The sequence below is a fragment of the Neurospora crassa genome, linkage group V, assembly GCF_000182925.2.
Source record: "Neurospora crassa OR74A linkage group V, whole genome shotgun sequence".
Classification (NCBI taxonomy): Eukaryota; Fungi; Ascomycota; class Sordariomycetes; order Sordariales; family Sordariaceae; genus Neurospora; species Neurospora crassa.
Window position 1 is genome coordinate 91,660 of NC_026505.1, and position 24,094 is coordinate 115,753.

The 24,094-nt window shown below is 53.1% G+C and overlaps 7 protein-coding genes across 9 annotated transcripts; 3 read left to right on the top strand and 4 right to left on the bottom strand.

Annotated features, from left to right (window-relative positions):
- Window positions 1-437: 437 nt before the first annotated feature.
- NCU08862 (hypothetical protein) lies at window positions 438-2,418 on the bottom strand (the record flags this gene model as incomplete). Its single annotated transcript, XM_955899.1, has 5 exons — window positions 438-467; window positions 562-751; window positions 950-1,959; window positions 2,042-2,193; window positions 2,256-2,418. 5 exons carry the CDS (start codon window positions 2,416-2,418, stop codon window positions 438-440), a joined length of 1,545 nt encoding a protein of 514 aa, XP_960992.1.
- Window positions 2,419-2,829: 411 nt separating this feature from the next.
- On the bottom strand, window positions 2,830-5,515 carry NCU08861 (hypothetical protein). Its single transcript, XM_955898.3, has 2 exons — window positions 5,023-5,515; window positions 2,830-4,924 (listed from the first exon to the last, which is right to left on the bottom strand). The coding sequence occupies exons 1-2, from the start codon at window positions 5,282-5,284 to the stop codon at window positions 3,843-3,845; spliced, it is 1,344 nt and encodes a 447-aa protein (XP_960991.1). The 5' UTR covers window positions 5,285-5,515; the 3' UTR covers window positions 2,830-3,842.
- Window positions 5,516-5,886: 371 nt separating this feature from the next.
- On the top strand, window positions 5,887-6,867 carry NCU08860 (hypothetical protein). Its single transcript, XM_955897.2, has 2 exons — window positions 5,887-6,415; window positions 6,515-6,867. Exons 1-2 carry the CDS (start codon window positions 6,175-6,177, stop codon window positions 6,670-6,672), a joined length of 399 nt encoding a protein of 132 aa, XP_960990.1. The 5' UTR covers window positions 5,887-6,174; the 3' UTR covers window positions 6,673-6,867.
- Window positions 6,753-9,670, bottom strand: NCU08859. Of its 2 annotated transcripts, XM_011396432.1 has the most exons (3): window positions 9,236-9,670; window positions 8,472-9,143; window positions 6,753-8,357 (listed from the first exon to the last, which is right to left on the bottom strand). In XM_011396432.1, the coding sequence occupies exons 2-3, from the start codon at window positions 8,536-8,538 to the stop codon at window positions 7,492-7,494; spliced, it is 933 nt and encodes a 310-aa protein (XP_011394734.1). In that variant the 5' UTR covers window positions 8,539-9,143; window positions 9,236-9,670; the 3' UTR covers window positions 6,753-7,491. The 2 variants fall into 2 exon arrangements, with proteins under 2 accessions (XP_011394734.1, XP_011394735.1); XM_011396433.1 differs by having other exon boundaries at window positions 8,472-9,670.
- A 221-nt stretch (window positions 9,671-9,891) lies between these two features.
- Window positions 9,892-13,140, bottom strand: NCU08858 (MFS alpha-glucoside transporter). The gene is made up of 6 exons (XM_955895.3): window positions 12,363-13,140; window positions 12,207-12,298; window positions 11,831-12,004; window positions 10,907-11,769; window positions 10,756-10,846; window positions 9,892-10,706 (listed from the first exon to the last, which is right to left on the bottom strand). The coding sequence occupies exons 1-6, from the start codon at window positions 12,643-12,645 to the stop codon at window positions 10,464-10,466; spliced, it is 1,746 nt and encodes a 581-aa protein (XP_960988.3). The 5' UTR covers window positions 12,646-13,140; the 3' UTR covers window positions 9,892-10,463.
- A 2,051-nt stretch (window positions 13,141-15,191) lies between these two features.
- NCU08857 lies at window positions 15,192-19,726 on the top strand. 2 transcript variants are annotated; one of them, XM_011396431.1, is made up of 10 exons: window positions 15,192-15,588; window positions 15,654-15,682; window positions 15,768-15,860; window positions 16,010-16,054; window positions 16,123-16,565; window positions 16,634-16,898; window positions 16,949-17,374; window positions 17,436-17,548; window positions 17,602-17,701; window positions 17,760-19,726. In XM_011396431.1, the coding sequence occupies exons 1-10, from the start codon at window positions 15,542-15,544 to the stop codon at window positions 17,987-17,989; spliced, it is 1,791 nt and encodes a 596-aa protein (XP_011394733.1). In that variant the 5' UTR covers window positions 15,192-15,541; the 3' UTR covers window positions 17,990-19,726. The 2 variants fall into 2 exon arrangements, with proteins under 2 accessions (XP_011394733.1, XP_011394732.1); XM_011396430.1 differs by having other exon boundaries at window positions 17,602-19,726.
- A 1,497-nt stretch (window positions 19,727-21,223) lies between these two features.
- NCU08856 (myo-inositol oxygenase) lies at window positions 21,224-23,449 on the top strand. The gene is made up of 4 exons (XM_955893.3): window positions 21,224-21,406; window positions 21,466-21,622; window positions 21,691-22,886; window positions 22,971-23,449. Exons 3-4 carry the CDS (start codon window positions 21,885-21,887, stop codon window positions 23,025-23,027), a joined length of 1,059 nt encoding a protein of 352 aa, XP_960986.1. The 5' UTR covers window positions 21,224-21,406; window positions 21,466-21,622; window positions 21,691-21,884; the 3' UTR covers window positions 23,028-23,449.
- Window positions 23,450-24,094: the final 645 nt, after the last annotated feature.

Consider the following 24,094-nt stretch of genomic DNA (forward strand, 5'->3'; position numbering starts at 1 on the left):
AAGTGGCAGGATTGTTCTTGGGACAGCATGGAGTATTAGCGCTTTGGTGTTGCGATACCCCTTTCTTTGATCATTTGGCCGAACGGGAACTACCTGTTCTTGTGTTGGTTTAGTTGGACGGAGATGAACAGGTGCGGAATAGGCCTTTCAATTATGACGGGACGAGGCCAACCTTTGCGCAGGCCACGATCGTAGATTGAGTCCTGTATATGAGCTGTATTGATAGATGACCATGATCGCGGTCCAAAATTCAACAGCCAACGTCTTGCTGGCTGCCTTTTGTCATCGAGAATGTCGCTTACTTGATGTGAACTACACCGCGACGGTCTTCCGCGAAAATGAACAGGAAATACAACAAATCGAAAATGTAAAATGAGCATCAATTCTTCGTAAAAATCATGAGCGAGGCAACAAGTGAGGACTACCTCAACTCGGCGTCAACTACACCGGTTTGCCTCGATCCTCAACTATAAGAAAAGAAGTAACATAAAGCCAGGGGTATATGGGAAACGACAAGGAAAATGAACGAAAATACCCTGACTCCCTCTTCCATCATCTTACCAATAACGCCTTCAGGCTGTCGGTGTCCTTCTCTTTCTGACCACCAAACTCTCCTTCTCGACTCTGGTCCTGTTTCCACACTCCATCATTGTCCTTCTCTTGAGCAGCAATTGCTCCTCTCGCGTCATATCGCACCTTACACTTCTCGACACCAGGCACATTACACCACTTAACAATCCCCCCATCCACACTACATCACTCAACATCCTCACAACTACCCCACCCCTCACCTGCTCATTCCTCAGGCCACGGCACTTCCTCCCCCCTGTACCAATACGCATTAACACACATATACCCACCCAACCGCTCCCTAACCGCCTTCCAATCCTGACCTTCCCCAGCTGTCTCCTCCATCCTCTCCAGATCTCCCTCCCCAAACCCCACACACCTAGGGAACCCCATCTCTTTCCTCACCCTCCTTCTTCTATCAGGATCAGGATGCGGGGTATTAAACTCACACGTAATCTCCTCGAACCTGCTCTTCTCGCTCCACTGCCTTCTTCCATTCTCATCCCTTCCCAGTTCACGGAAAGTATTGACCAAGACATGGACGGGACATCCCTCTATTCCGCAGGGTGTGGGAGTTCGTGATTTAGGTGCGCCGAGGTACAGAATCATGGTAGTCAGTTCTTTCATGGTGAGGTGGCGTTCGAAAGGGTGTTTTTTGAGACGGTCGCGCCAGACGGTGGGCAAGGCGCGACGGCGCGGAAAGGTAAGGAAGGTGTGTAGGGCGGCGTCCTTGGGGACTGGGAAGTCCGGGGTTGGGCGGGGGAGGAGGGCGAGTAGGTAGGTCCAGATTGGAGAGGTGTAGAGGGTCGCGGAGCGTTGAGCTAGTGCCGCACGGTTGTCGGGGGCGACGGCGGCGGGAGGAATCTCGGGGAGAGGTGGAAGGGGTTGAAGGCGGCGGAGGGGCGACGAAACGGCGTCGCGGACTGGAGCGACTGGGAGAGGAAGTTGGGGGAATTGTCCTTGGACAGCGGCGGGCGCGGAAGCTTGACGGGCGGCTCGACGGGCGGCTCGAGGTGGGCGGCGACGGCGCGGGGAAATATTGACAAACTGGGCGGGCGCCGGAAGAGCAACAGGTGCAGCAGCAGGTACGGCCGCAGGAGACTGAGGGGCGGCATTCGGCTGAGGCGCAGGTTGAGCAGCAGGCAAGGGAGCGGGAGCGGGAGCAGCGACGGCAGGCTGGACCACAGGAGCGGGCGCGGCTTGTTGAGCCTGGACTTGCTGAGCTTGAGCGATCGCTTGCCATCCAGGGTTGGGAGCACGCTTCACCACAATTGGCGCCCACTTGCGCCGTCCGTTCCGGTTCTCCTTATCGGTGGGAACTCTCTTCCTCCCAATTACGTTGAACCCCCCATTCCTGGTGTCGAACAGCAGGGCCTTCCGATGTTTTTGCTGCGATGACTTGTTAGACCATAGCTCTGAGGTGGGTGGGTGAACCCCGAACGACAGGTGGTAGGAGAATCACGGCACATACTCTAAAGTGGTTGCCCACTTTATAGGGAAATTCAAATGCTACTTGACAACTCCGGATCGGGCATCGAAACGGCTTGGCCTGATTCCAATTGGGCTGGTAGCCCTCCGGAAAATAAGCTCCGTTGCCTGGGTATGTGACAGTCTCGCCATGTTCTGTGATCTTGTGTTAGTGATCTAGACGACACAACGGCGTGAAGGCGACCGGATTAACCTACTGTCCAAACCGCACCACTCATCATATCGACGGGTGCCTGACCTTAAAACCACATAACCGCCGAGCTTTTGCTGGTTGATCAGCCACGGCTCCTGCGGCGGGCCATCATCTTCCGAGGAGGAAGATTCAGACGAGGACGAGGACTCGCGGCGACGACGGGGCATTATCGAGGTTGACGTGTACCAAGAGCGATGGAAGGCAAATTGGTGGCAATGCAATTATAAAGTAGCAATTGAATGCAAGACTGCAGGTGATGGTTGTAGGTTGTTGTTGTTGTTGCTGACCGAAGCAGAAAGAGGAAAAGTAAAGTTGCAACACCAGGTCGGGAGTAAAAAAAAGAGTTAGGTAAATTTTACCACCGGGACGAATTGCAAAATTCTTGACTTGGGATGCGTCCCACCCGGAACAGATTTGTGGCTGCAGACGTCAGTGCCGGCTGGCATAGGGTTTCCAAACCCATTGGGACTTGGACGAACGGGATTGGGAGATCACTTTGTTCTCACCTTGGAGTTGAGGGTCGTCATGATGGCTGTAAGGTGAGAGAAGGGTGAGAGACGTCAGTCAGAGGTGAAGTGGGGGAGGGTCGTGGTCAAGTCGAGAGGGAACACCGTGGTCTTGCAGTCGCCGTCGGGAGGGCCCTTCAAAGACGAAGTAGAGCCTCCATAGTTGATGACAGAAGAAGAAAATCGGTCTATTTCTGGTACCAAGAGGCTCGAGTTCCGAGGGCTGCTGGACATTCGATAACAAATACCACAGTAGAATCTGAAGGAGAAGCAGATTAATAGCAACACGAAAGCGAGAGAAAGAAGGTAGGTGACCGCACGAGCATATTAGAACCGAGTGTCGCCATAAGTAGCCTCCCCGAAGCACTCGTTGCCCTTGGTGAGGGGAGCGGCTGCTACCTCAACATCATCACGACAAAACAACCGCAAACAACGTAATTGACCATGACGCAATGACCGCCGTGTCATCCAAACACTTTAACGAGCACTGTTGTCGACTGTTATGCTTCGATCAGGCCCCTGCCTAGGAGGTTGGGGGCAGAACCTCATCGGGAGATGTCCACCGTAGATCCGCAATCGACGATATCCGGAATATCTGCCATATGTCAGCACTAGCTGCACATATCCGGAATATAACATGTCTTTCCTGCTTTTAATAGGGGGAAGCCTGTCTCGAGCTTGTTCAATAGAGAGCTTTCAAGACAATCTCTCCTAAAGCATCGCCTCAGCAAAACAATCGAGCTCACCAACCGTATCAAACCGTACAACATCGCACTTCCATCGTCGTGTATAACATCACTTGATCACTTGTGGCCATATCCACACAACATTTTTGCCATGTGCCATCTCATCAAACAGCAAACAATTCCCGAACCAGATGCCCGTCAAGTCCACGGCCAGCCTTGAAAAATGCCAAGAGCATTGTCCTCACTGTTTCCATGCGGCGCAAAAAGCGATGAAGGGAAAGTGAAAGGGAAAACAACTTCCACGGCGAAACCCGGTCGGCAGAAAAAGACAAAGATCTTAGTAAAATAATAACACATGGTGGTACATCACCTTACGTATTCTAACACCCTCTCCATCCCTTAGTCCTTCTTCTCCGTCTTGGAGTCCTTCTTGGGTTCAGCAGCAGCAGCCTTCTTCTCCTCAACCTTGGGCTTGCTCTCCTTCTTGGCGGCTTCAGGAGCCTTGGGCTTCTCAACCTTGGGAGCAGCAGCAGCAGGCTTCTCAGCCTTCACCTCCTTCTTCTCGCTCTTCTCAGCAGCGGCACCACCCTCCCTGGCCTTCTTGGCCTCCCTCTGCTTGGCCAAAAACTCCTTCCTTTGCACCAACCTCTGCTCCCTCTTCTCGCGCACACGTCTCCTGTACTCCTCACGTCTATCCGCCTTGGCCAGCTTGCGTTCCTTGATGCCAAGCAAGAAAGTGTTTCTTCTCCTCCTGCGCGCGCGGAACTTGGCCTTTCTGCTGCCCACCTTCTCGGTACCAGGCACGGAACCGGGGTCGCCAATCAAGCGACCAATCTCCCAGTTGGTCTCGCGGTAGCTGTAGTTGTTCATCAGACGCAGGACACGCGTGCCGCGGCGCGCGAGCATCTTTTGCTGCTGCAGCTTGCGCAGAGCCGATTGTCGGGCGTTGTACTCGGCGCGGGCGGCGAGCTTTTCCTTGATGAGTTCGGCAATGACGGAGGAGCCGCCGTTGTTGCTGTTCGACGAGGCGGAGGCGGAGATGGTGCTGCTGGAGGCAGGGACGGCGGCGGCGCCGGAGGCTGATACGCGGGCGCCCTGGCCCTTGACTGCCTTGCCGGCGGCGGCGGGCGTCGTCACTGCTGGTGGGGGGATCTCGATGGTCTCGTGGCGGGTGACAAAGAGGGGGAGGCCGGAGGCGGACATGGTGGGCTTCTCGACCTCTTCAACCTTGCGGGGCACGGCGACGAGGCCGAGCTTGCGCTTGCGCGGGGCGTCCTTGGGGTAAGGGAGCTTGTCGTTGCGGTTGAAGACGACGCCGATGTACTGACGGTCCGGGTGGAGCTGGGGGTCACGGTAGTACTTGACGTAGCCAGCGACGGCGGCGTGGATGGTGTGGTCGCGGCCCATGATGGTGTTCTCGCCGGGGTGCCATAGTGTGCCGCGCTGCTTGTAGATGATGTTGCCGGGAATTACGTACTGGTCTTTGAGCAAAAAGAGACAAGGTCAGTCAGCGTCTCTGATGAGTGTTGCTGCTGCGCAATGCGCGCAAGCCGTGTATGGTGCATCTGGTGAAACATACCACCCGTCTTCTTTGCGCCGAGCTTCTTGGGGATGGTCCTCTTGGGCTTGAGCCTGTAGGCACCCTGGGCCTTGACACTGGCATAACGGCGACCCTCGACGGCAACATTGCTACTTGATGGGCCGATGCGGAGGTGGGCGAACTGCTCGGAGAGGATTGCGGTCGCGGAGACGGAGGAGTGGGTGGTGGGTAACCGGCAGACGGAGTGGCAGCTGTTGGCAGCAGCCCTCGTCAAAGGCTGCCGCAGCTGTGCTAGATGCATTGTGTTTGTTGTTTGTGTTTGTGTTTATGAATTTGTTGTCGTCGGCCCGAGGCAGTCGTCGTCGTCGTCGTCGTCGTCGTCGTCGTCGTCGTCGCCGTTGTCCAGTTGTTCGTGTCCCAGGACAAAAGTTCGAAGACACCACACACGGAGGGGAGGGGACACCGGGACGGAGTGTGGGTGTGGTCGGAGGACGGAGGTCGGAGGGGGGGGGGGGAGGGGACCTGCGGGCGGAGCGGACGGAGGAAGGGTTGCCAATGTCGGCACGACGCGCGGGGAGTCAAACGAAAACCAAAGTTCAAAAATCGGGGCGGGTCCAGTCCAGAGCCGTGCCGTCCATCCCACGTCGTCCAGGCGAGCGAGCGACGACCGAAAAAAATGCCCCACTCAAAAGTTGAGATCGCACCAGAGCCGCGAGCCGGAGAGAGCCAAGACTGAGTGGAGCAGGGCAGCCGCATTGGCCAACCGCGGGGTGAGCTTTCTGCTTAGTCACCTAGCCCTTAACCACATAGGGTACTTGGAGGTACCTACCTAGAGGTACATACCAAGCACGATAACACCGATAAGAGCTGAGTCCCCCCGTAGGTCCCGCATGGATCCCGTCCCGTCGCTGACGATTTGGACAAATTGGCCAACAGGGCCCTTGCAGTGGACTCGCCCCGTAGCTTCCAGCGACCACAGCACTGTGAAGGTTTCCATCACCAGGGGCATCGCCATCGCCCAGCCAGCCAGCCAGCCAGCCGTGTAGGTAATTGACAGCTTGCCAACATCGTCGTCCCGTCGTCCCATCGCAACCCACGCCGCGAGAATCACGACAACACCACCGGCTCTTTTTCGAATTGGATTCCTCTCCAGTCCAAACCGATTCCCTCCAACGAATACGAACCGTCAAAATGCGCACCCTCTACCTCGTCCTCCTCTCCCTCCTGACCCTCGCCTCCCCCATAGCCGCTCAATTCGGCTCCTTCTTCGACCAAATGTTCGGCGGCCACGGTCACCAACAAACACAGCAGCAGCAGCAGCACCAAGGCCACGGCCACCAACAGCACCCCAACGTGCCCAGCGACCCGTCCATCTACCAGGCGAATTACCAGCGGGCGCATTGCGACAAGTATTTGTGTCCTGATACTTTGGGTATGTCTTTTCCATTCCTCCTTTCATTGTTTGGCTGGGGTTGGGGATGATGGAAAGGGTACTGTGGCAATGGATATGGGCTGACGGTGGTTTAAACAGCATGCGTTCACTACCCACACCACTGCCCTTGCCCTTGGCCGTTGCACGAAGACAAGGCCGAGTTAGCCGAAGGTCAAAGGATCTGCGTTTCCAAAGGAGGCTTCAAGGCCGGAGAGGCAGCGAGAAAGATAGAATTGGCTAGGAAGGGGATGCTCTGAGCTGCTACCCCTTTTCTGGGAAGACAGGGGAAGTGGAGCCGTTGACAAAAAGGAGGATCACATCATACATTGTAGGTTGTGGGAAACTTTGCTTGGGGTTTTTGGCGTTACAATATCACAATGACAATCTGTACAAAGAACTTATGGATCAATTTCTTGGGATTCGTTACCACTCCGTCTGTAATGAAACTTGAGTACCTTGAAAGGTGAGGTGTGTCTGTCTGCCCATAATGTCGGCCCTAGCGAAACCCGTTCATGATAGAAGCGAAGAGAAAAAGAAACAAAGAAGAGAATGGTAAGAGGCTGCGTGTGCATTCGAATTCTTGAGTTTTGGTGGCAGATGAAAAAAAAATGGGGGGTCCTGTAACACACGGTAAAACCATAATCGAATGAAGTTCGTAAGAAGAGAAATAAAAAAAGAAGAAATACATTGATGCTTCGCTGTCATAGCTCGAAATGCAGACGCCAATCGCATCGGTTACCGCTGACCGATATAGGGTATACCATCACCAACCCTTTCCCTTTGATAATAAAAGCGAGCCATAGAAGATGAAATAGGGACCGTCCAGTCATCACCTCGGCCATATACATGAACCGTCCCAAAATACAAAAGCAAACCTACATTCCCGTCCTGCTCCTCCCCAGGCGCACATTCGCCTGTAACCATGTTGACATCGTCCGCCACTATCGCACTTTTAGCAACGCACGCCGTCATAACCTCCTAGCCTCCATGTCCATCTTTCTTGCTGATAGGACTCGCATCACCGTAACTACCATGCCCGAGACGAGATGGCGATTCCTGCCCTCAGAGTCCACCTCCTACGACGATCCATTGGACCGTGTCGGGAGAGCCGGCACCTCAGGGATCTCCTCATCCTCATCTTCGTCCTCATCTTCCAGATTCTCAGGGTGACCAAGTAGCGACGCCACGCTCTTCATCTCGTAGTGCTTCTTGCGCATCTCCTCAAACTTGCGATGCTTCTCCCTCTCTTCGGCGCTGAGGCCGACCAGTTCATCATCGGGATCATGGCCGCTGCCGTTGCTATCAACGTGCACAGCTCTAGGACGCTTGGGGGAGCCGCCGTCTTCGGAATGGGCAGTAGCGCCCTTGCCAAAGGGGAAGCCGCCCTCAGGCACCGCCTCCTCCGGCTCGCCGAGCGAGAGGCCAGGGATCTCGTCGTCAATGTTGCCGTGCCTGCGCTTGTTCTGCCTAGGAAGAGGCGACAGGCCATCCACGCGATCCATGTCGATCTTGTTGGGGTCGATGGCTTCTGGGACTTCCTCGTCGTCGTCCGATGGGTCCTCGGCGGGGTCGTAGTGCTTGGCATAGGGCGTCTTGGGCTCGTCAATCTTCATGGTGCTGGACCGCTCTTGCTCCGTGAGGTAGAGGTTCGCCTCGTCCCATTTGAGGCGCTGGCCTTGCTCCGTCGAGTCTTCGTCGCCGTGGTGGCTGGGCGTCGTTGAACGGCGAGAACCACTGAGGCCAGGCCGCGATCCGGCGACAGACGAGGAGCGGCGGGGTCCGGCGTTGATCTGAGTGTTCATGATGGTAATTTCTTTGGCCTCCTTGGCGGAGGAGGGCATGTGGATGAGTGGCGGGGGGTGAGCCGCGTCATGGTGGTGGGTGTCGAGGGGGGAAGTTGGGCCCGCGGGCGGAGAGTTACGGTACGAGTTCTTGAGAATACCTGGAGGTAAAGCATCCGTTAGCAATCGAATATCGACGACAGTGTAGGTACATGCTAAAGCCAGGAACTGGGCGACAGCATCGCTGGATTGGGATGGGAGCTGGCTCAACATACCCTTTGGCCGCGGGACCGTGGAGGGCGGCGGAGTGTGTGTGGGTGACGATGCCATGATGGTTGACATGTTTGGAAACAAGCTGTGGGTTGTTGCAATCAAGAAGTGTAGTATCGACGTTGGGGAATGTTGGCCAAAGAAGGTGAATATAAGGTGCGCGCGCAACAAATGTCAAGCTGCAGTCGGTGTTGTTTCGTTTTGTTGGCGAGGTGAGATTGTTGGATCGATGGAGAAAGCAGCAAGCAGGTGAAGTTGTCGGTCGGTGGAAAGAAGTGTCGAGAGCAACCACCACCTAGCGACGAGGGAGGGTGGTGGAGTGACCAGGGGGTGACTTTCTGCCCCCAGATGATCGAAGACAGTGGGGTCACTGGATTAGCCTGGAATGGATGGGAGGCTTTTGTTTGGTGGTGAAGGCCGCCTTGGGTGGGGCGGCGATCACAGTCTTGGTGGGCTTGTTTGGCGTGTTTGGTGGGATGTGGAAGCCAAGAGAAAAGCAGCAGCCGCGATCACGTTCTGATCAAGATATCGACACAAACTAACAGGTCGGATGAACAGTCGGGTTCACTTAGGTTGTTGGGCAGGAAAAAGGAGACCGGCGGATCCCAGGCAGATCCGTTGTCACTGACCTAGAGCTACCCTTTTACCAAGTATGGCCGATCGTCTCAACGTTCTTTCTACGAGTGAGTCAGTACGTAGTGTAGTCCGTCCTTGGCTTGTCGTGGTGTTCGTTGGGAGGCCTTCAAGATTGCCGTGGTTGGGGACCGACCGGTGCTAGTCTAGTAGGAGGTCTGAGAGCCGTCGTCCACTGTAAATGCTGCCCTCGCTTGATCTTATCTGCCGACCTGAGACGAGCAATGAGAAGAGGCTGGGTATTCGCGCAAGGTGAGGGGTTGCGCCTGGATTTCTTTTGGAATCGTATCAGAATAGTGTAGATTATTGATTGTCCTCCATTGTGTCCCAATCATGAGCCTTTTTTTTTCTGTCCAGATACGATGGGTCGCATTCCACAAATGGCCTGTGACTGTCGGCAAACAAACAGAGGGAAAGATAAATCCGGGGAAGTTGTTTGGCGTTTGGAAACAGAAACAGGGTCCGGGTCCGGATCTTCAATTTTTAACCCCTTGGCAGAGTTAGGTACTTTGGGCGTATGCCAGATGACGTGCCTTCTTCTGCAAGCTATTGCCATGACAAAAGTATCGCGTCAAAGAAGGTGTTAAGACGCCATATCCGCGGGAAAAAAAAGAAAAGAAAAAAAGGCAGAAAGAAAGGGCCATGTGGTCATTACATCATCGTGCCTTCAACGTCTATGGTAGTTCTAGTGTCGGTTTCTTCCCCCGCCTCCACTCGGGCTTATTTTCGTTCCTTTGTTTCCCTCTTCCATTCCATCACAGCGAGGGCATTTCCGGGCGGGGCAGACTTGGAATGCTTCATCGTAAAATTAAACTTATATATTACTCTTTCCGAGCGTATGTCATACTAGTGTACACGGCATCCGCCATCCTGTTTTCCGTTTCCCCAAGTCCTCCACGAGGGTCGTGATGCTCATAATGGCGTGAAAGGGACCTCGTAGTCAGTCCCCTCTCCCCATGTCATAATCCCATCCTTGCATGTTCCCTTCCTATAAAATCCAAAAACATTGTCGCCTGCATTCCCATAACCTCTTTCCATGATTAATAAGTCCCCCGAGTTGGACCAGAGTATCCAAAATGGGGGTCGTTGCTGTAGCCGCTTGCTTGTTTAATGCCGATTGGCTTCTTGGATCTCAAACGCAACAACATCAGTCGCGGGTATGTGCAGAAATCGTGTCAACCTCCTCATTAGATCCGCAACCCGTCAATGCTACCGCTTTGCACCTCGCCGATTCCTTGACTGTCCCACCTCTTAGAGTGAGCGACAAATCGGTCAGGCTGACCACAGTCCAAAGATGCCACGCCCCTATTCAACTACAAGACCGTACACGCATCGCTTGTACGGTCTCCCATGTTGGCATCACTTTATACCCCACTGCCACTAGCCTTGCTGTCAGTTTGGGACATATCCAAGCCCTTCTCGTACTTTTGCAACACCGAGCTATCGAGGGACGCAGCCTCATCAGCGAATACATCCACCTTGGTCTCAGCGAACTTGCGCGCGCTGATGCCCTTTGAGAAGAGGAGGTCGAGCTCGGCAAAGGTGCGGCCGGTGGGCTCGGGGACGCGGAAGTAGACGTAGATGATGCAGAGGAAGCAGATGCCGGCCTGGGATGCGTTAGCTTTGCAGCCAGGGGAAAGGGGCAAGGTGACTTACCCAGAAGAAACCGGTAAAGTTGGACCAGTCCCAGGCGCCGGGGTTGAGCATGTAGGGTGTGAGGACGGCAGTGACGATGCCGACAATAATGCTGTGCATTGTTAGTACCTATGCATGAGCTCAGAAGGGCTCCTGGGTCTGAGGAACTTACTAAAGCACACGACCAAGAGCAATGGTCTTGATCTGCAGTCTTCTCGTCGAGATTTCACTGACAAGCGAGTAGCAGACCGTTCCGACTGTCAACTGGTACACCAAAGCCCAGCCCAACATGATACTGCCAGTCGCAATCGAAGCCTCCCTGTTGTGCGCTTCGGGAACAAGACCAAGGAAACCCAGCACAAAGAGCATGCAGAATAGACCGCACAACCCATACAGGTAAAGAGCTCTCCGTCCAATGCCGCGGCTCATCAAGAACCACGCGCCAAACACGCCCGCCATGTTGATAGCGTACTGCCCGAGAGCAAACGCATAGGCGTCATCATCGTCCAGGCCGGCCTGCTTGAGGAAATACGTCGAGTAATTCGAGAACGAGTTTCCACTCAGATTCTGAATCGCCCACACCATGCACACAATCTCCGTTCTCCTGAGATCATGGCCCTTGAAGCAATCCCAAAAGGTCGCTCCCTGCGTCGTCTTCTCCTCCAGGGCGGTGGTGTGAACCATCATGGCGACGGTCTCGTCCGCATTGAAATCGGTTTCGCGGTTCACGCTGGTCAGACGGAGGAGAGACTTCTTGGCGTCATCCAGACGACCCTTGCGGACGAGCCACCAAGGCGATTCGGGTGCGAAGAAGATTCCCAAGGCCAGAGGTACGGGCCACATCCATTGCAGGGCGTAGGGGATCCGGTAGGCCCATTCGTCGTCGCGCTTGAGCATGGACATGATGACTCCGATGGCGATTTCCTGGCCCACGCCCCAGCAGAAGTTGACGTAGGTGGTAAGGTAGCCGCGCATGGCGACGGGGCAGACTTCGGAGGCGTAGGTGATGGTGAGAGTTTGGAAGACGCCCCATGGCTGGAAGTTCATCAGTAAACCAATCATGTGCATTACTTTGAGGGAGGTGAGTGAAACTTACGATGCCGCAAAGAATCTCAGCAGCCAACAACGTCTGGACATTCTGCGCCGTAAAGAACAGGGAAGTCCACGCGCAAATGAGCATCAAGCAGCCGATAACGGTGTACCGATAACCGAAACGTTCTGATACATATCCATTGATGAGAAGGCCGATCAACTCTCCCACGTTGGCGCCCTAGGTATGAAACCGGTCAGCATTGTCTGAGGCCACTCAGGGTCCATCTCGCACGGCTTATGCTGCAAGCCCTCCTCCACGACCTTTCCTATTGACGGGGAACCGGACCCGGACCCAATGCAGCGGCACTGGGAGTGGCTCGGGCGCGTGGCACAGGCACAGACATATCAGATCAGATCATTGCACTTAGCTCAGCACTCACATTACTAAGACCAGCCTGCCAGCGAGCAGGAACCTCCCAGTGGCCCGGCGCTATCTCCTCGCCGTACTTGCGAGCAAACTGGGGGAAGGCGTCTTTGATTTGGTCAGCACTGGCTCTATCATGTGAAGATGAAAAAAAAAGAAAGTAAAAACCCACAGAAATTGTTAATCAGACAGACATCGTAACCCTCCATGACGATGCACGTCGAGATGAGCATGCTCCACGCAATCGCCTTTGGGTACAGCTTGATGCCCTGCAACAGCGTCATCTTTTGCTCCTTGTCGGTTGCTGTTTTGGCATTTTGGATGATCCTGTCCGTAGTGTCGGTGCGTCGGACCTCATCCGAGTTATGGAGGACATCGTGTTGGCCTTTCGAATCACTAAATACAATGTCGTCGGATGACGGGTTGGCTGTGGTCCGGGGGTCGGGTGAAGCCATGTTTGCTGCTTTTGTTGCGTTGCCCCTTTTTTTTATTTTGTTTTGTTTGACTAAGTAGTCGTAACTGCCGGGTGGTACGGAGTGTTGTCGCTACGCCTGGGTGTTCCTTTCCAAAAACAAACACAAAAAAAAAGTACCACACCGACGGTCAAGTGTTCACCGTGACCTTGTTTGATGCAGCTAAGCAGCCGAAGTGGACACCGGTTGTTGTCGTGGTTGAGCCGTGGAGGGTTTGAAGAATGCCCAAATGAATGGGATCCGACGGTGGTGAAGAGACTGACGGCGTGACGACGAACCACACAGCCTCAGCCGTGATGCAGCTGAGTGAGGAGATGACGGATTGTGACGGTTGAACGACTGGAATTCCAGGAGGGAAGGACGGGACGTCGCAAGCAAGACGCCAGCAGAATTTAGGAGGTGGGAACTACCGCTACCTATGAACAGCCCGCCCAGACGGAGCGGGCGCACGCGACTCCATTTGTTTTTGGATTTGACATCCATCCATCCATGGATTGGATCCGTTCCGTTCTTTCCTTTCTCCAGATTTCAGCGTAAGCGGCAGGAAAGCGGCTCCCGGCCACCGGCCACCACGGCATCCAGAAGGGGAAACTTGCGAGAGGAACAAGGCCAATGACAGCAGGCCGTTCGTCCCAAGACGTGGTGAGTGTGGAGAGGATGGTGGGGTTAGCGGATGTTCGAGTGTCGAACTGTCAGTTTCGCTGCCGTTCCCTGCCATTCGGGCATCCATCCAGGCCTCAGCTCGGCATTCCTTGGGGCCTGCCAACCGTTGTTAGGTGGCACAAGTTCCAAAGTGGAATTTGCTGGTGTGCCCTGCATTAAATTCTCGACGGCCGAGGTTCATGTTGCCCGTTCAAGGTTTTCGGGGTCAAAGGGTTCAACCGTCCAGGCCACGGTATGTATGACATTGTACCGACCCGACAGCTACAAGTTGCTGGAGGGGATGGATGGTGTTGGGGAAGAGTAAAGTGAGTGAGGGGCAACGGTTAACATTTCCGATGCGGGCTTCCAACCATCCTCAAAGATCTCAATGGCATATGGAACAAGATTCACATGCGTGATTGTCTGGAAAACGAAAGACAGATAAAGCTCTCATATTCTAGAATGGCGACAAAAGTCAGTGTTCACCACAAGGTATATCTTCCACTTCTCACGGGTCAATGTAGTCGGTCCGTCAGGTCTTTTCTTTTTTTCAATCATTCTCTCGAATTTGGGTGATGAACTCCAATTGTGCAGTCTTCAGTTCCCTTGTTTGATTGGTGTGAACAACGAACCCCGCACCGACCACATTGTAGGGTACAAATTCAATGCGATAAGCTCAATCGTACTTTCTGTGCTCGATAAGCGGCATGTCTGAGTGAAGCACAAGCTAGGATACTCTGATTGCTAACAGCTGCTTGTCATCATGGTACGAACTCTGAATTTGTGCAGCGCCAAAGGAGTGCAGTACCTCTACGGTAGGTCGGTAGGTGCCCCTCACGACGGATTCCGCAAGCAAATTTGATTTCTCCTTCCTTCTTTTTCTATCCCATCATCCATCTCATCGTCTTCAAGTTCACGCAGACTCCGAACCATTTCAGCTGAGTGATTGAAGCAAACATCTCGGCCCCATTACGTGTTTACTGTTCCACTACACTACACTACCCTCCCCTCGTGTCATGTCAGGATCCCCAGTCCTTTTCCTTCTCGAACCTCTGCGCGATCCCACGCTGGTGGCTGGCGACCACGACTCGAGCACGACTCGTCGGTCTCAAGCACAAGACAAAGTGGGGATCCGCGGAGAAGATGAATCAAACCCTCGTCGTCTCTTTAAGCTTCTTTCCCCGGATCTGCATGGACTTGACTTGCCCGACATTACATACATAGGTATGGATCCCTTCCCCAGGATCCTCGGAGATTGAACAAGCGTTCCGAATGTGTGCCGTTTCATCGATCTTTACTCTCCCCACGGTCTGGTCTCCAGCCGGGTGACGGACATCAGCCACGGCGTCGGATGGGCGTGTGGCCTTGAGGTTGTGCGGCTGGCTATCCCTCTCCACTTCTTTCTTGCCCTCTGTCCTTCCGGACCTGTCTGGAACTTGACCTGGTATCGAGAATACGTGGGCCACCACAAGAGTCTCACCGTCTGTGGTCACGGCAGCTGCTTTCTATGATCCGGCTCCCTTTCGTCTTTTCGTCATTGACATCGCCGATCATCGACTCGTCCACATCCTCTCTGAACACTCATCAGATTGGATTGCACACATACATCTTCCTTATCCACATCAGGGGCAATGTCTCGTCCCAGCTGTAATGGTACGGTACAGTATCTTTCTACCTTCCATCTATCTATCTAGGTACCTTACCGACTTTGTTGGGTTGGACGCTGCATTTGCCCGTACCCCCCCGTCGTAATGTTCGCCTAAACCGCCATCTTTAACTAGTAACCAAAACCCCCATGGCCGCTTTCCTGTCGATGCCCGGCCGTCACGTCTTCTATCACTATCTTTCTCCGCACAAACTGATCAGACCCTCGTCGCGAATCTATCGTCCCCGCTTCTTCAGCCTCCTGGCTTCACCCCCCATTCCCCTCCCGTCCCTCTCCAAGCCCGAGTCGTAGCCCAGCTGCTCCCCTCCATGTCCGGTTCTCGGTTCTTGCTTGAACAACTGCCGACTCTGCCGCCGATCGACCCAGACAACCCAATCTCCCGGATCCAACTGCTTGCTGCTCCACATTGCCAGCTACCTCTACCTACCACTACATTCAAACAAGTCTCCAACTGCCACTGCCACTAAGACCCCATCTGACTGTGCAGCCATCTGAGTGGTCGTATTGGATATACACATCCAGTCTCCGCCCCCAGCCCATGTATCTTATCACAACTTGCTCGCAGATTAGATGCCATCTTCAGCAATCTCCCCCAAGCCCCTGTCTACTTTTGGTTGGTGAGTCGATTACCAGTTTTGACCAGGTTCAAGAAATCTCATAACTGACACATTGCTCTGGGCAGTGAGAACTGTCGCAAGCAGCACCTGAAATGTGAGCATGGACCGAGTACCCCTTTGGGCACCCTGCAGTGGGAGACATCACCACTGACATCAAATCATTTCCTCACACCTTTTAGGCGACCGAGTAACGCCCACATGCGGTAGATGTCAGAACACAGGCCGTCAGTGCCGCCGGAGTGGTCTCAGGATTCGACAGTCTCCTCAATACAGTTAGCCTTCCCTTCTCACTTCTTGCAGGTTTTGATTCCGGTGTGACGGTCCACCGCAGAAGTCAAAGCACTTCTTCCGAGCCATGGTTATTGGTCATTCGTCAGCTTTTCTCTCCATGGAAGATTGTCTAACAATTACCACTCTGCAGCCAAATTCAGCAAGACACAAAAGTGGGTCAGGATCGAGAGAAGGCGTGAGTATCCCATTCTTTGCTTTACTTTGTGCAATGACCAACCAATATCGCTGACACTGGGCATATAGTGGAATTCGTGGATGAGACCCGGAAGGTTATCTATGAGGCTGCTACTTTGGATAGTGGCCTGGATGAGGTAGATCCCGACATAGAGTCACCCGTCCTGTCCGATCAGTCGCTTCTGCAAGGGTTCAGTCAATCTTCCATCTCAGAGACCCCAAATGGCCAGGAGAACCCACGGCGATTTCCTTCACGGCAGCAGACCTTGCCCGAATCCCCCCGTCTTTCAGAGACAGCATCGGAGGCTCTATCCCCTCACGGATCGGTTCAGCTGGCTGAAACCGTCTCCTCTTCAGAAGGACATGCACGTGAATGCTCTCCCACCGACCGCTTCATCGCGCGGGCTGGGACCTATCACCAGCTTTACTACTCCAAAAATTCAGCATTTCCAATCGAAGACCCGGTGGAAGCAGAGCTGTATCGGCATTATGTGCAGAGTCTGGCACCATGGGTAAGCAACATCTACACTGGCTCCATAAGCACCTGGTTGACTTTGCAATTTTTTTCTTTCTTTTTTAGCTCGACCTTTGTGACCCACTGAGGTCATTCGAGACCATAGTTCCCCAAAACGCAGCAAACTTTCCGCTTCTTCTCAAGGCTATCTACTCATTCTCAGCCCGGCACAAGACCCTGACAGGTTACTTTGATTCGGTCCGGTGCAGCGAGTACTACGACGAATGCCTAACAGAGCTCAGGGATGTTCTTGCTGCATATGATGAATCTGGAGCAGACGAAAATTTGTTTGCTGCTACGATTATCCTGCGGGTCCTTGAAGAAATTGATGGTATGAAACTTCCAATTGCTTGCGGAGGGCATATGCTGACAATTCTGTAGTTGTGGACAATGGGACAGATCAAGAAGCCAATCTCCTAGGAATACATGCGTTTGTATCAACCGGATCATTCTTTGAAAATCCCAGTCCCCTTAGTATCGCGTCATTCTGGGTTGGCCTCCGCCAGGGAATCTACAAAGCAGTCATCAACAAACGACCTGTCGGGCTGAGCGTAGACCATATTCTAGTCGAACAGTCGCTCGCTCGAACGGATTGCCACAGCGTTGCGAACAATGCGGTGGTCCATTGCACTCGCGTCCTTAACTTTTGTTTCGACAAGGGTGGAGTGTGTAACTTGGAGGAATGGAATAAGTTATGGAAATCGAATGAAGACTGGGAGAATGAGCACGCTTCCTTCCATACACCCATATTCAAGGCACCCGATGATGTTCCCTTCCCACAGATATGGTATCATCAGAGTTGCCAAGGTATGCTGGCGTGCTTCTGTCACCGGTTTCTCAGTTAACAGCTGCTGACACCTTCCTCTAGTGATCGGGGTACAGCATCATCTCTTAGCCAAGTCGTACTTGATCCGATTCAGGCACAAGTTCTCAGCGACTGGTACACGTCACCAGTCTACTCTAGCCAAAAGAAGAGCTGAGGTAAGCCTAGGACCGCGGGATCCGTGGCAAGATGGCTAACCCTATGCGTATAGGCCGACATACAAAGAATCGTTCGGATGCTCTGTGGCATTGGTTTAGGAAATCAATGGACTCCTCCGGGCATGTTCACAGCCTGCATGGCCATCTCCGCTTGTGAGTTTTTGCAGGTTGTCGTCTGCCGTATGCTCAAGTCTGACCCATCATCCTACAGTCGGCGCTAGTTTCACCCAGCGGAAGGACCAGGAGGCAATGATCGACATACTCCGAAAGACAGAAAAGGATCATGCTCGTCCCACCAAGTCGGTGCAAGAAGACATGATGAAGGCTTGGGGCTGGTCTGCTTCCACGTGGACTCCGACGCAGGTGCCCCCATGGCCGGATACGACGCAGTATGCGACGAACTTGAACATGAACGACAGCATGGGTTATCAACAGGCTTAAGAGACCTGCGTGTCGTTGTGCTCAAACACAAGACCGTTGGAAAAGAAAACACGGGATGGATCTTGAGCGGCTGAATAGGGCTGATATATCAGCCCACGTGCTTGCTCAGATTGCGACCAGTCGAATGTACAAGCACGTTATGCTTCGATCTACAAATACATATGACGACATCCACCACCGCGAGGATCAGACGATGAACCAGATGAACCACAAGCACGGGCATGGGTCAGGGTCAGGGTCTAAGGGCAGGGTTAAAGTCAGGGTCAGCAAGGTATAGCCCAGCAGACATGGCAGGCAATCTTGGTCGAGTTCGAACCGCGAAGTATTCAGCTAGGCGTCTGTGCGCCAAAAGAAAGAACATTGCCTTTTTCCTACAATGAGGACAAATGCCACATCAACGTACTCGTCGATGAATCGGTCAATGTCGCATGTCAGCCATGTTCTGCCACTGTTGCACAATCGCATCAAAATGCAAGGTCAGCAGCGGTTCGTGAAAAGGCTTCTGTGCGACAACGCCCAGTTAATGTTCACGATCCACCCTAAACCCCCAGCCCCTCTATCGATCGTGAAAGAAGCCAAGAAGGGTCAGGGTTGGTAGGATGGTTTCCCAATTGCAAGCAGATTTGCCAGGCCTGAAAGTCCAGCCAGGGTTATCATGCGAGATCGGGGTTCATGTGTGCCCTTGTTTGTGATCTACCAGGACACGCAGGGACAGACGGACAGGCTGCCGACGGAACGGGAGCAAGGGGCAAGCCACAGGGCCAGGTGTTGGTGATAGGTGTCTGCGAGAGAAGTGCAGTGCAGTGCAGGCCTTGCGAGTCACAAGGGCTTGCAAGCACTCCCGTTCTTGACATGCTGCTCAAGTTTCACGACAATGACTCGGTAGTAACCACTTCCGCTTGTTTGTACGCTCTCTTGTCCTGTATCCTGATCTTGTCTCAGTTCAACTAGGTCGGTAAGGGGGAAGGAAGCCCTGTCCTCAGGTTCTGCTTTGTCAAAGCTGATATGACTTGGTCGCACACTGTCCATGGCACCCGCGAACTGGTCATTGTCGATTCCGAGTCATCTTCAGATTGGGAAGATCCAGCATGAGAAGAATGCAGATAGCCATAGAGCTGACAAACCAGTGCGGTATTGTGCGCTTGTCCTCGGGCAGCCAGCCTTGATACCGGAAGTTGCTTCCCTCCCGTTACAACCGTTGTGTGTAACACACGAAGGAGTCCAGATGATGGTATGTAAGCCCCATGGTTCTGGTGTGGTACCTTTCTCGATATAACGGGGTGGCACGACACTTGCGAAGTGAACGTCCTACTACACCAGACCCGACCCGGCCCGACAATATTCGGGCGCGCTGGCAGGCGGGATGCAGTATCTGTGCAAGAAAGCTCTGCTTCCTGCTTAACGGGTAGGACGCACACTACCCTAAGCAGCACTGCACATCAAGGATGCCGGTATGCAGGGAGCAAGCCTCATCTGCCTGTATCCCTACCCAAATTGCCCTTGCTGCCCTTGTTGCTTTTGTCTGGTGGCTGCGAATCGATGCATGTAAATCGATGTGATGCAGACGGGACGGGAACGACAAAGTTCGATGCCCATCTCTCGTCGTGCGAAAACCCAAAAAGAACAAGCCAACAGGATGACAAATGATGGAACTTTCCAAAGGCTTTCCGATTGCGCTGGCGGTGATGCTGTCGGAAGAATTGCGCTTGCTTGCATTGTTTGCGATACTTTGGTAACCGTTAACCTTCCGAGTTCGTATCATTTGTGTGAGTATGTGAGAGAGTTGGGAAGGGAGGGAGGAAGAGATTCATAATGAGCTTTTCGTCTTTTGAGGCTTTCAAGTTCTGTGTCCCCCCTTGCGGTGTGTACTCCCCAAGTCTTCGGAAAAGTTGTACTATCTGGGTAATCCGATGTCCCCTCATTCATGTCGTTCATGTCTCCAGAGCTGAGGCAACGTTGAAAAGCCATCATGAAATTGATCATGGCGGGGCAAAAAGGAGCGACACATGTACACACAAGCTAACTAGTGTAGCTGATAGCAACGCTAGGTGAGGCGCACTAAACAAAGCTAACAAGCTTCTTTTTAGAGCGCAGATAGGGCCCTGTCTTCGATCGGAATTTCTTTCCTCTTTCGTCTTCTCGGATAGGAAATGTGTTGATGCTGTTAGTGTAGAGCGGTGCAAAGGGACCCTCTGAAAGTCGAGAAGCGAACAAATCATGCCAAAGTTCAGCGCCGGAACACGTTCCGCCAGGGGTGCTTAACTGTTTGCTCTGACCGCAAAGAAACCTACAACCTCACTCTATCGGACAAAATTTCCTACCTTGTCGAACCATGACTGTCAACCTCCCTTGTGATGCCAACGGTTCTTTTTTTTTCTTCTGTACTTTCCATCCGCACTCCACTCTATATTCCTACCCGATCAACGGACGAACAAGAATGGAACCGAAGTAACGAAACAAAACAGCCCTACCCAGCAAGCACCTATCCACCTTTCTTTTCTCCAATCTCACCAACCTCCCAGTGTTCCCCGTGCCTTGAATCTTGGACACACAAACACCAGGTGTAGACGCAACTCGCGCTCACGACGCTGACATAGCATTACGTCCCGCCAGTCTGGTTACAGATAAGCCCCCCTTCATCGGACCGCAAGCCCATGACAGGCCCGTTGTTGGCTGGTTGTATGAGAAAGGAAATATTCGCCTGTGAGGAAAAGAACGGAGACGGTGGAGAACAATGAATAACTACAGGCTGTGTCCTCTCCTTCGAGAAAGAGATAAACAACAAAAGTGGATATCGGCGTACGATCTTGGTTCCAGTCGTGCCATCGAAGCTGACTTTCCAGTCATTCCCAGATGGGGGTCTTCGTTGAATCTTCTCGATCTTCAAGACGTTTCAACTGGTGCTCTTATCCTGTAGCTATCTACCTACCAACCGGGATATAACATATACACACCGTCTAACCTGCCTGTTCCACCTGGATCAACCCCAGACTTCTTCCAAGACTTCCTTCCAAGGGTAGCCGCGCCGAACGGGTACTTGGAGCCGGGATGCTGCTGTTCCAGCCCACTTCCTTTCTCCATGTCTTCTTCCTTTTCCTCGGCCTAAGCTAGTTGCTCGATCCACAGACCGGGCGGGACCCTTCCGGGAACCCCCAGTTCATCTTGCACTGGCCTGGCGGCTCCGCCCAACAGCTATACACTAGGTTACTGACATCCAACCATCCCGATCCGGCCAGAGATAGGAGCCCGAACTGGTATCGGCGATGCGGTGGGATGTGGGTAGGATGGGATCAAACCGATTATCGTTCGTGCCTAGTTGGGTTGCGTTGACAGTGGAACATACCATCCTCCATGTCAGACAGTCTGGCTCGACTCCATCCGTCGAGATCGGAATAGGAAAGAGTGCGCGGTAGGTAGGTAGGTAGTAGTGGTATTGGATGGAGTGAAAAGTCTGTTGACTAACTGTACACATAAAGAGAGGCAAACTTACGACTAGTGGTCACTTGAGAGATATAAAGAGGGCATGTGCTCTCCTCCTTCGAAGTCGTTCTCGTCATTGTAAAATAAGAAACTCATCATCAGCACACGACCGACCGACAGTTACTCAACCTTTGGCTTTAAGAACCTTGATAGGTAAGTGTGCACGAAGATGGTACTTTACGCCGAACACATGGCCTTTGTATACTGACCTCGTCATACAGATTCGAAAAGCATAAGAACGGCCTACTTCCCCTCTTGAGATATCTACCTTGCCTGCTCTCTTGCATCACCCAGAAGATCGACTGGACATATTCTGTCACGAACATCCCCATCTTACCTCCCTCCTTGAACGTCTATCAAGCCTTCACCTGTCAACGCCTACCAAGTTCAACAACCCCCCTCAGTTCCCATCAAGATGGCCCCCTCAGCCACCTATCCCATCATCAGCACCACGCACTCAGGCGCCGACCTCGAAGCCATCTCCGACGCCGTCGACGAGATCAACGTCCTCAAATTCAAAGCCGCCCAACAAGTCACCGAGATTCTCAACGACAACAACAACAACTCGTCTGTCCCATCTTCTCCCACCTCCGAATCCTCCTCCACCAGCCATGAAGAAGAAGAAGAAGAAGAAGAAGAAGACCTCGGCGACTTCGACGCCCCCTCCCACTTCGACTCTACAAAGGACCACTCCCGCTTCCGGCAATACACCACCGCCGAATCGCGCGTACTCAACTTCTACACCGAACAACACACCAAGCAAACCGTCTCGCACAACCTCGCTGCTCGCGCCCACTTCAACTCGCCCGACCGTAAGCGGCCCGAGATGACCATCTGGCAAGCCATCGAGTGCTTAAACTCGTTAATCGACGAGTCCGATCCCGACACGGAACTCAGCCAGATCCAGCACCTGCTGCAGTCAGCCGAAGCAATCAGACGCGACGGCAAGCCGCGGTGGATGCAGCTCGTAGGACTGATTCACGACTTGGGCAAACTGATGCTTTTCTTCGAGCTGGCGTCAGGGCAGTGGGACGTAGTCGGCGACTCGTTCCCTGTCGGATGTAAGTTCAGCGAAAAGTGTATTTTGCATGAGAGCTTCAGTGCGAATCCGGATTCGGGACACGCGGTGTATAGTACCGAGCATGGGATTTATGCGCCGGGGTGTGGGATTGAGAATCTGATGATGAGTTGGGGCCATGATGAGTATTTGTATCAGGTTGTGAAGGACCAGAGTACGATCCCGAGGGAAGGGCTGGCGATGATTAGGTTTCATAGCTTTTATCCGTGGCATCGCGAGGAGGCGTACGGGTGGGCGATGAAGGAGGGGGATGAGGAGTTGAGGAGGGCGGTCAGGGCGTTTAATCCGTATGATCTCTATTCGAAGAGTGATGAGCCGGTGGATGTGGAGGCTGTTAAGGTGAGTTTCTTCTTTTTTTCCCTTTTGAGGTGCCTACCTGGGAGAAAAGGGAGAGAGAAAAGATGCTAACGATGAGATGGGCAGCCTTACTACATGGAGTTGATTGATGAGTTCTTCCCGAACAAGGTCATCAAGTGGTAGACGACCGAGACCAAGACCACGACCACAGAACCATCGTCACTTGTAACGATGTTGAAGAAGCGGCACTTTGGCCCACAAGCTGACCTTTCTGGGCGATGGAACAACGACACGAGTTAACGGCTTCCGCTCAGACATGCATCCTTTCTTTACCTGTCATTGTCTTTTGTGTTTATGTCACGGCGTCATGGCGTCACGGTGTTGTTAGGTAGACACGCACTGACCTGCGTTGTGTTTCATTTCCTTTCTCCCACTTAGAGGTAGAGTTTTGTTTCTTGCCGTCGGATTTGTGTATCATCGCATCCGTCAGGCACAGCGATGTTATTTCCTTTTTCAGTTCAGTACCTTACCTACCCGTACTTGACTGATCCGTCCCAGTCGAATGTTTGTCGCGCCATAGGAAGGGGCTGATGAATAGAACCAAGCGTTGATTTTTCAAGTATGCTTTTCGTGCTGAACACTCGTCGCTTGTCATGGACTGTGCCAGTGGCGATTGTTGTGCTCGCCATTACCCTATAATCGCCTGCTTTGGTGCTCCGTGAATCTGGCGAGCATTCTCGCTCAGCAAAGAGCTCAGATCAATCAAAATGGATCAAGCCCTCCTCTATGTCCTTCCATGAACAATTTTGACGTTGTGGCCCCCAGACGCTCGCTCATTTTCAAGACGCGCTCAAGAAATGATTTCCTTGTCCGCATCGGGTGTTCAACTGCCTGCCATTGTTTTGGCCAAGTGAAGCAGCACGACCACTTGGTCCACGTCCATGCTCAGCCGAACCAACCTGCTTTCACAAGGCTTGGTCATGCTCATTCCTCGCTTCATCCGTTCCCAGCTCAACCGCTTCAGCTCCCCGATCACAAACATGGAGCCCGGCATCGGACAACTCATCCTCTTGTCTCAACGGGATCGACGGCCCTGATTTGGAAGCAAATCTCTGGTTTCCCGTCTCGCTGTATCGCACCAAAATAGGTAGGTAGCACCAAATGTCTCGGATACGGCAAGCCAGTGCCACATTGCAACCTACACCCGTGCCACGCCGTCGGCTTGAGTCGGCACGCGACGTTCCTTTATG

Excerpts from the sequence above, each read along its gene's own strand:
- NCU08859 (XM_011396432.1), bottom strand. The coding sequence starts at position 8,538 with ATGTCAACCATCATGGCATCGTCACCCACACACACTCCGCCGCCCTCC. Across the intron at positions 8,358-8,471 it reads CACGGTCCCGCGGCCAAAGG|GTATTCTCAAGAACTCGTAC; the intron begins GTATGTTGAGCC and ends CTTTACCTCCAG.
- NCU08860 (XM_955897.2), top strand. The coding sequence starts at position 6,175 with ATGCGCACCCTCTACCTCGTCCTCCTCTCCCTCCTGACCCTCGCCTCC. Across the intron at positions 6,416-6,514 it reads TTTGTGTCCTGATACTTTGG|CATGCGTTCACTACCCACAC; the intron begins GTATGTCTTTTC and ends TGGTTTAAACAG.
- NCU08857 (XM_011396431.1), top strand. The coding sequence starts at position 15,542 with ATGCCATCTTCAGCAATCTCCCCCAAGCCCCTGTCTACTTTTGGTTG. Across the intron at positions 15,861-16,009 it reads TCGACAGTCTCCTCAATACA|CCAAATTCAGCAAGACACAA; the intron begins GTTAGCCTTCCC and ends ACCACTCTGCAG. Across the intron at positions 16,055-16,122 it reads GGTCAGGATCGAGAGAAGGC|TGGAATTCGTGGATGAGACC; the intron begins GTGAGTATCCCA and ends CTGGGCATATAG.
- NCU08861 (XM_955898.3), bottom strand. The coding sequence starts at position 5,284 with ATGCATCTAGCACAGCTGCGGCAGCCTTTGACGAGGGCTGCTGCCAAC. Across the intron at positions 4,925-5,022 it reads CGGCGCAAAGAAGACGGGTG|ACCAGTACGTAATTCCCGGC; the intron begins GTATGTTTCACC and ends TTTTGCTCAAAG.
- NCU08858 (XM_955895.3), bottom strand. The coding sequence starts at position 12,645 with ATGGCTTCACCCGACCCCCGGACCACAGCCAACCCGTCATCCGACGAC. Across the intron at positions 12,005-12,206 it reads GGCAGGCTGGTCTTAGTAAT|GGCGCCAACGTGGGAGAGTT; the intron begins GTGAGTGCTGAG and ends TTTCATACCTAG. Across the intron at positions 10,847-10,906 it reads GCTCTTGGTCGTGTGCTTTA|CATTATTGTCGGCATCGTCA; the intron begins GTAAGTTCCTCA and ends AACAATGCACAG.
- NCU08856 (XM_955893.3), top strand. The coding sequence starts at position 21,885 with ATGGCCCCCTCAGCCACCTATCCCATCATCAGCACCACGCACTCAGGC. Across the intron at positions 22,887-22,970 it reads TGGATGTGGAGGCTGTTAAG|CCTTACTACATGGAGTTGAT; the intron begins GTGAGTTTCTTC and ends TGAGATGGGCAG.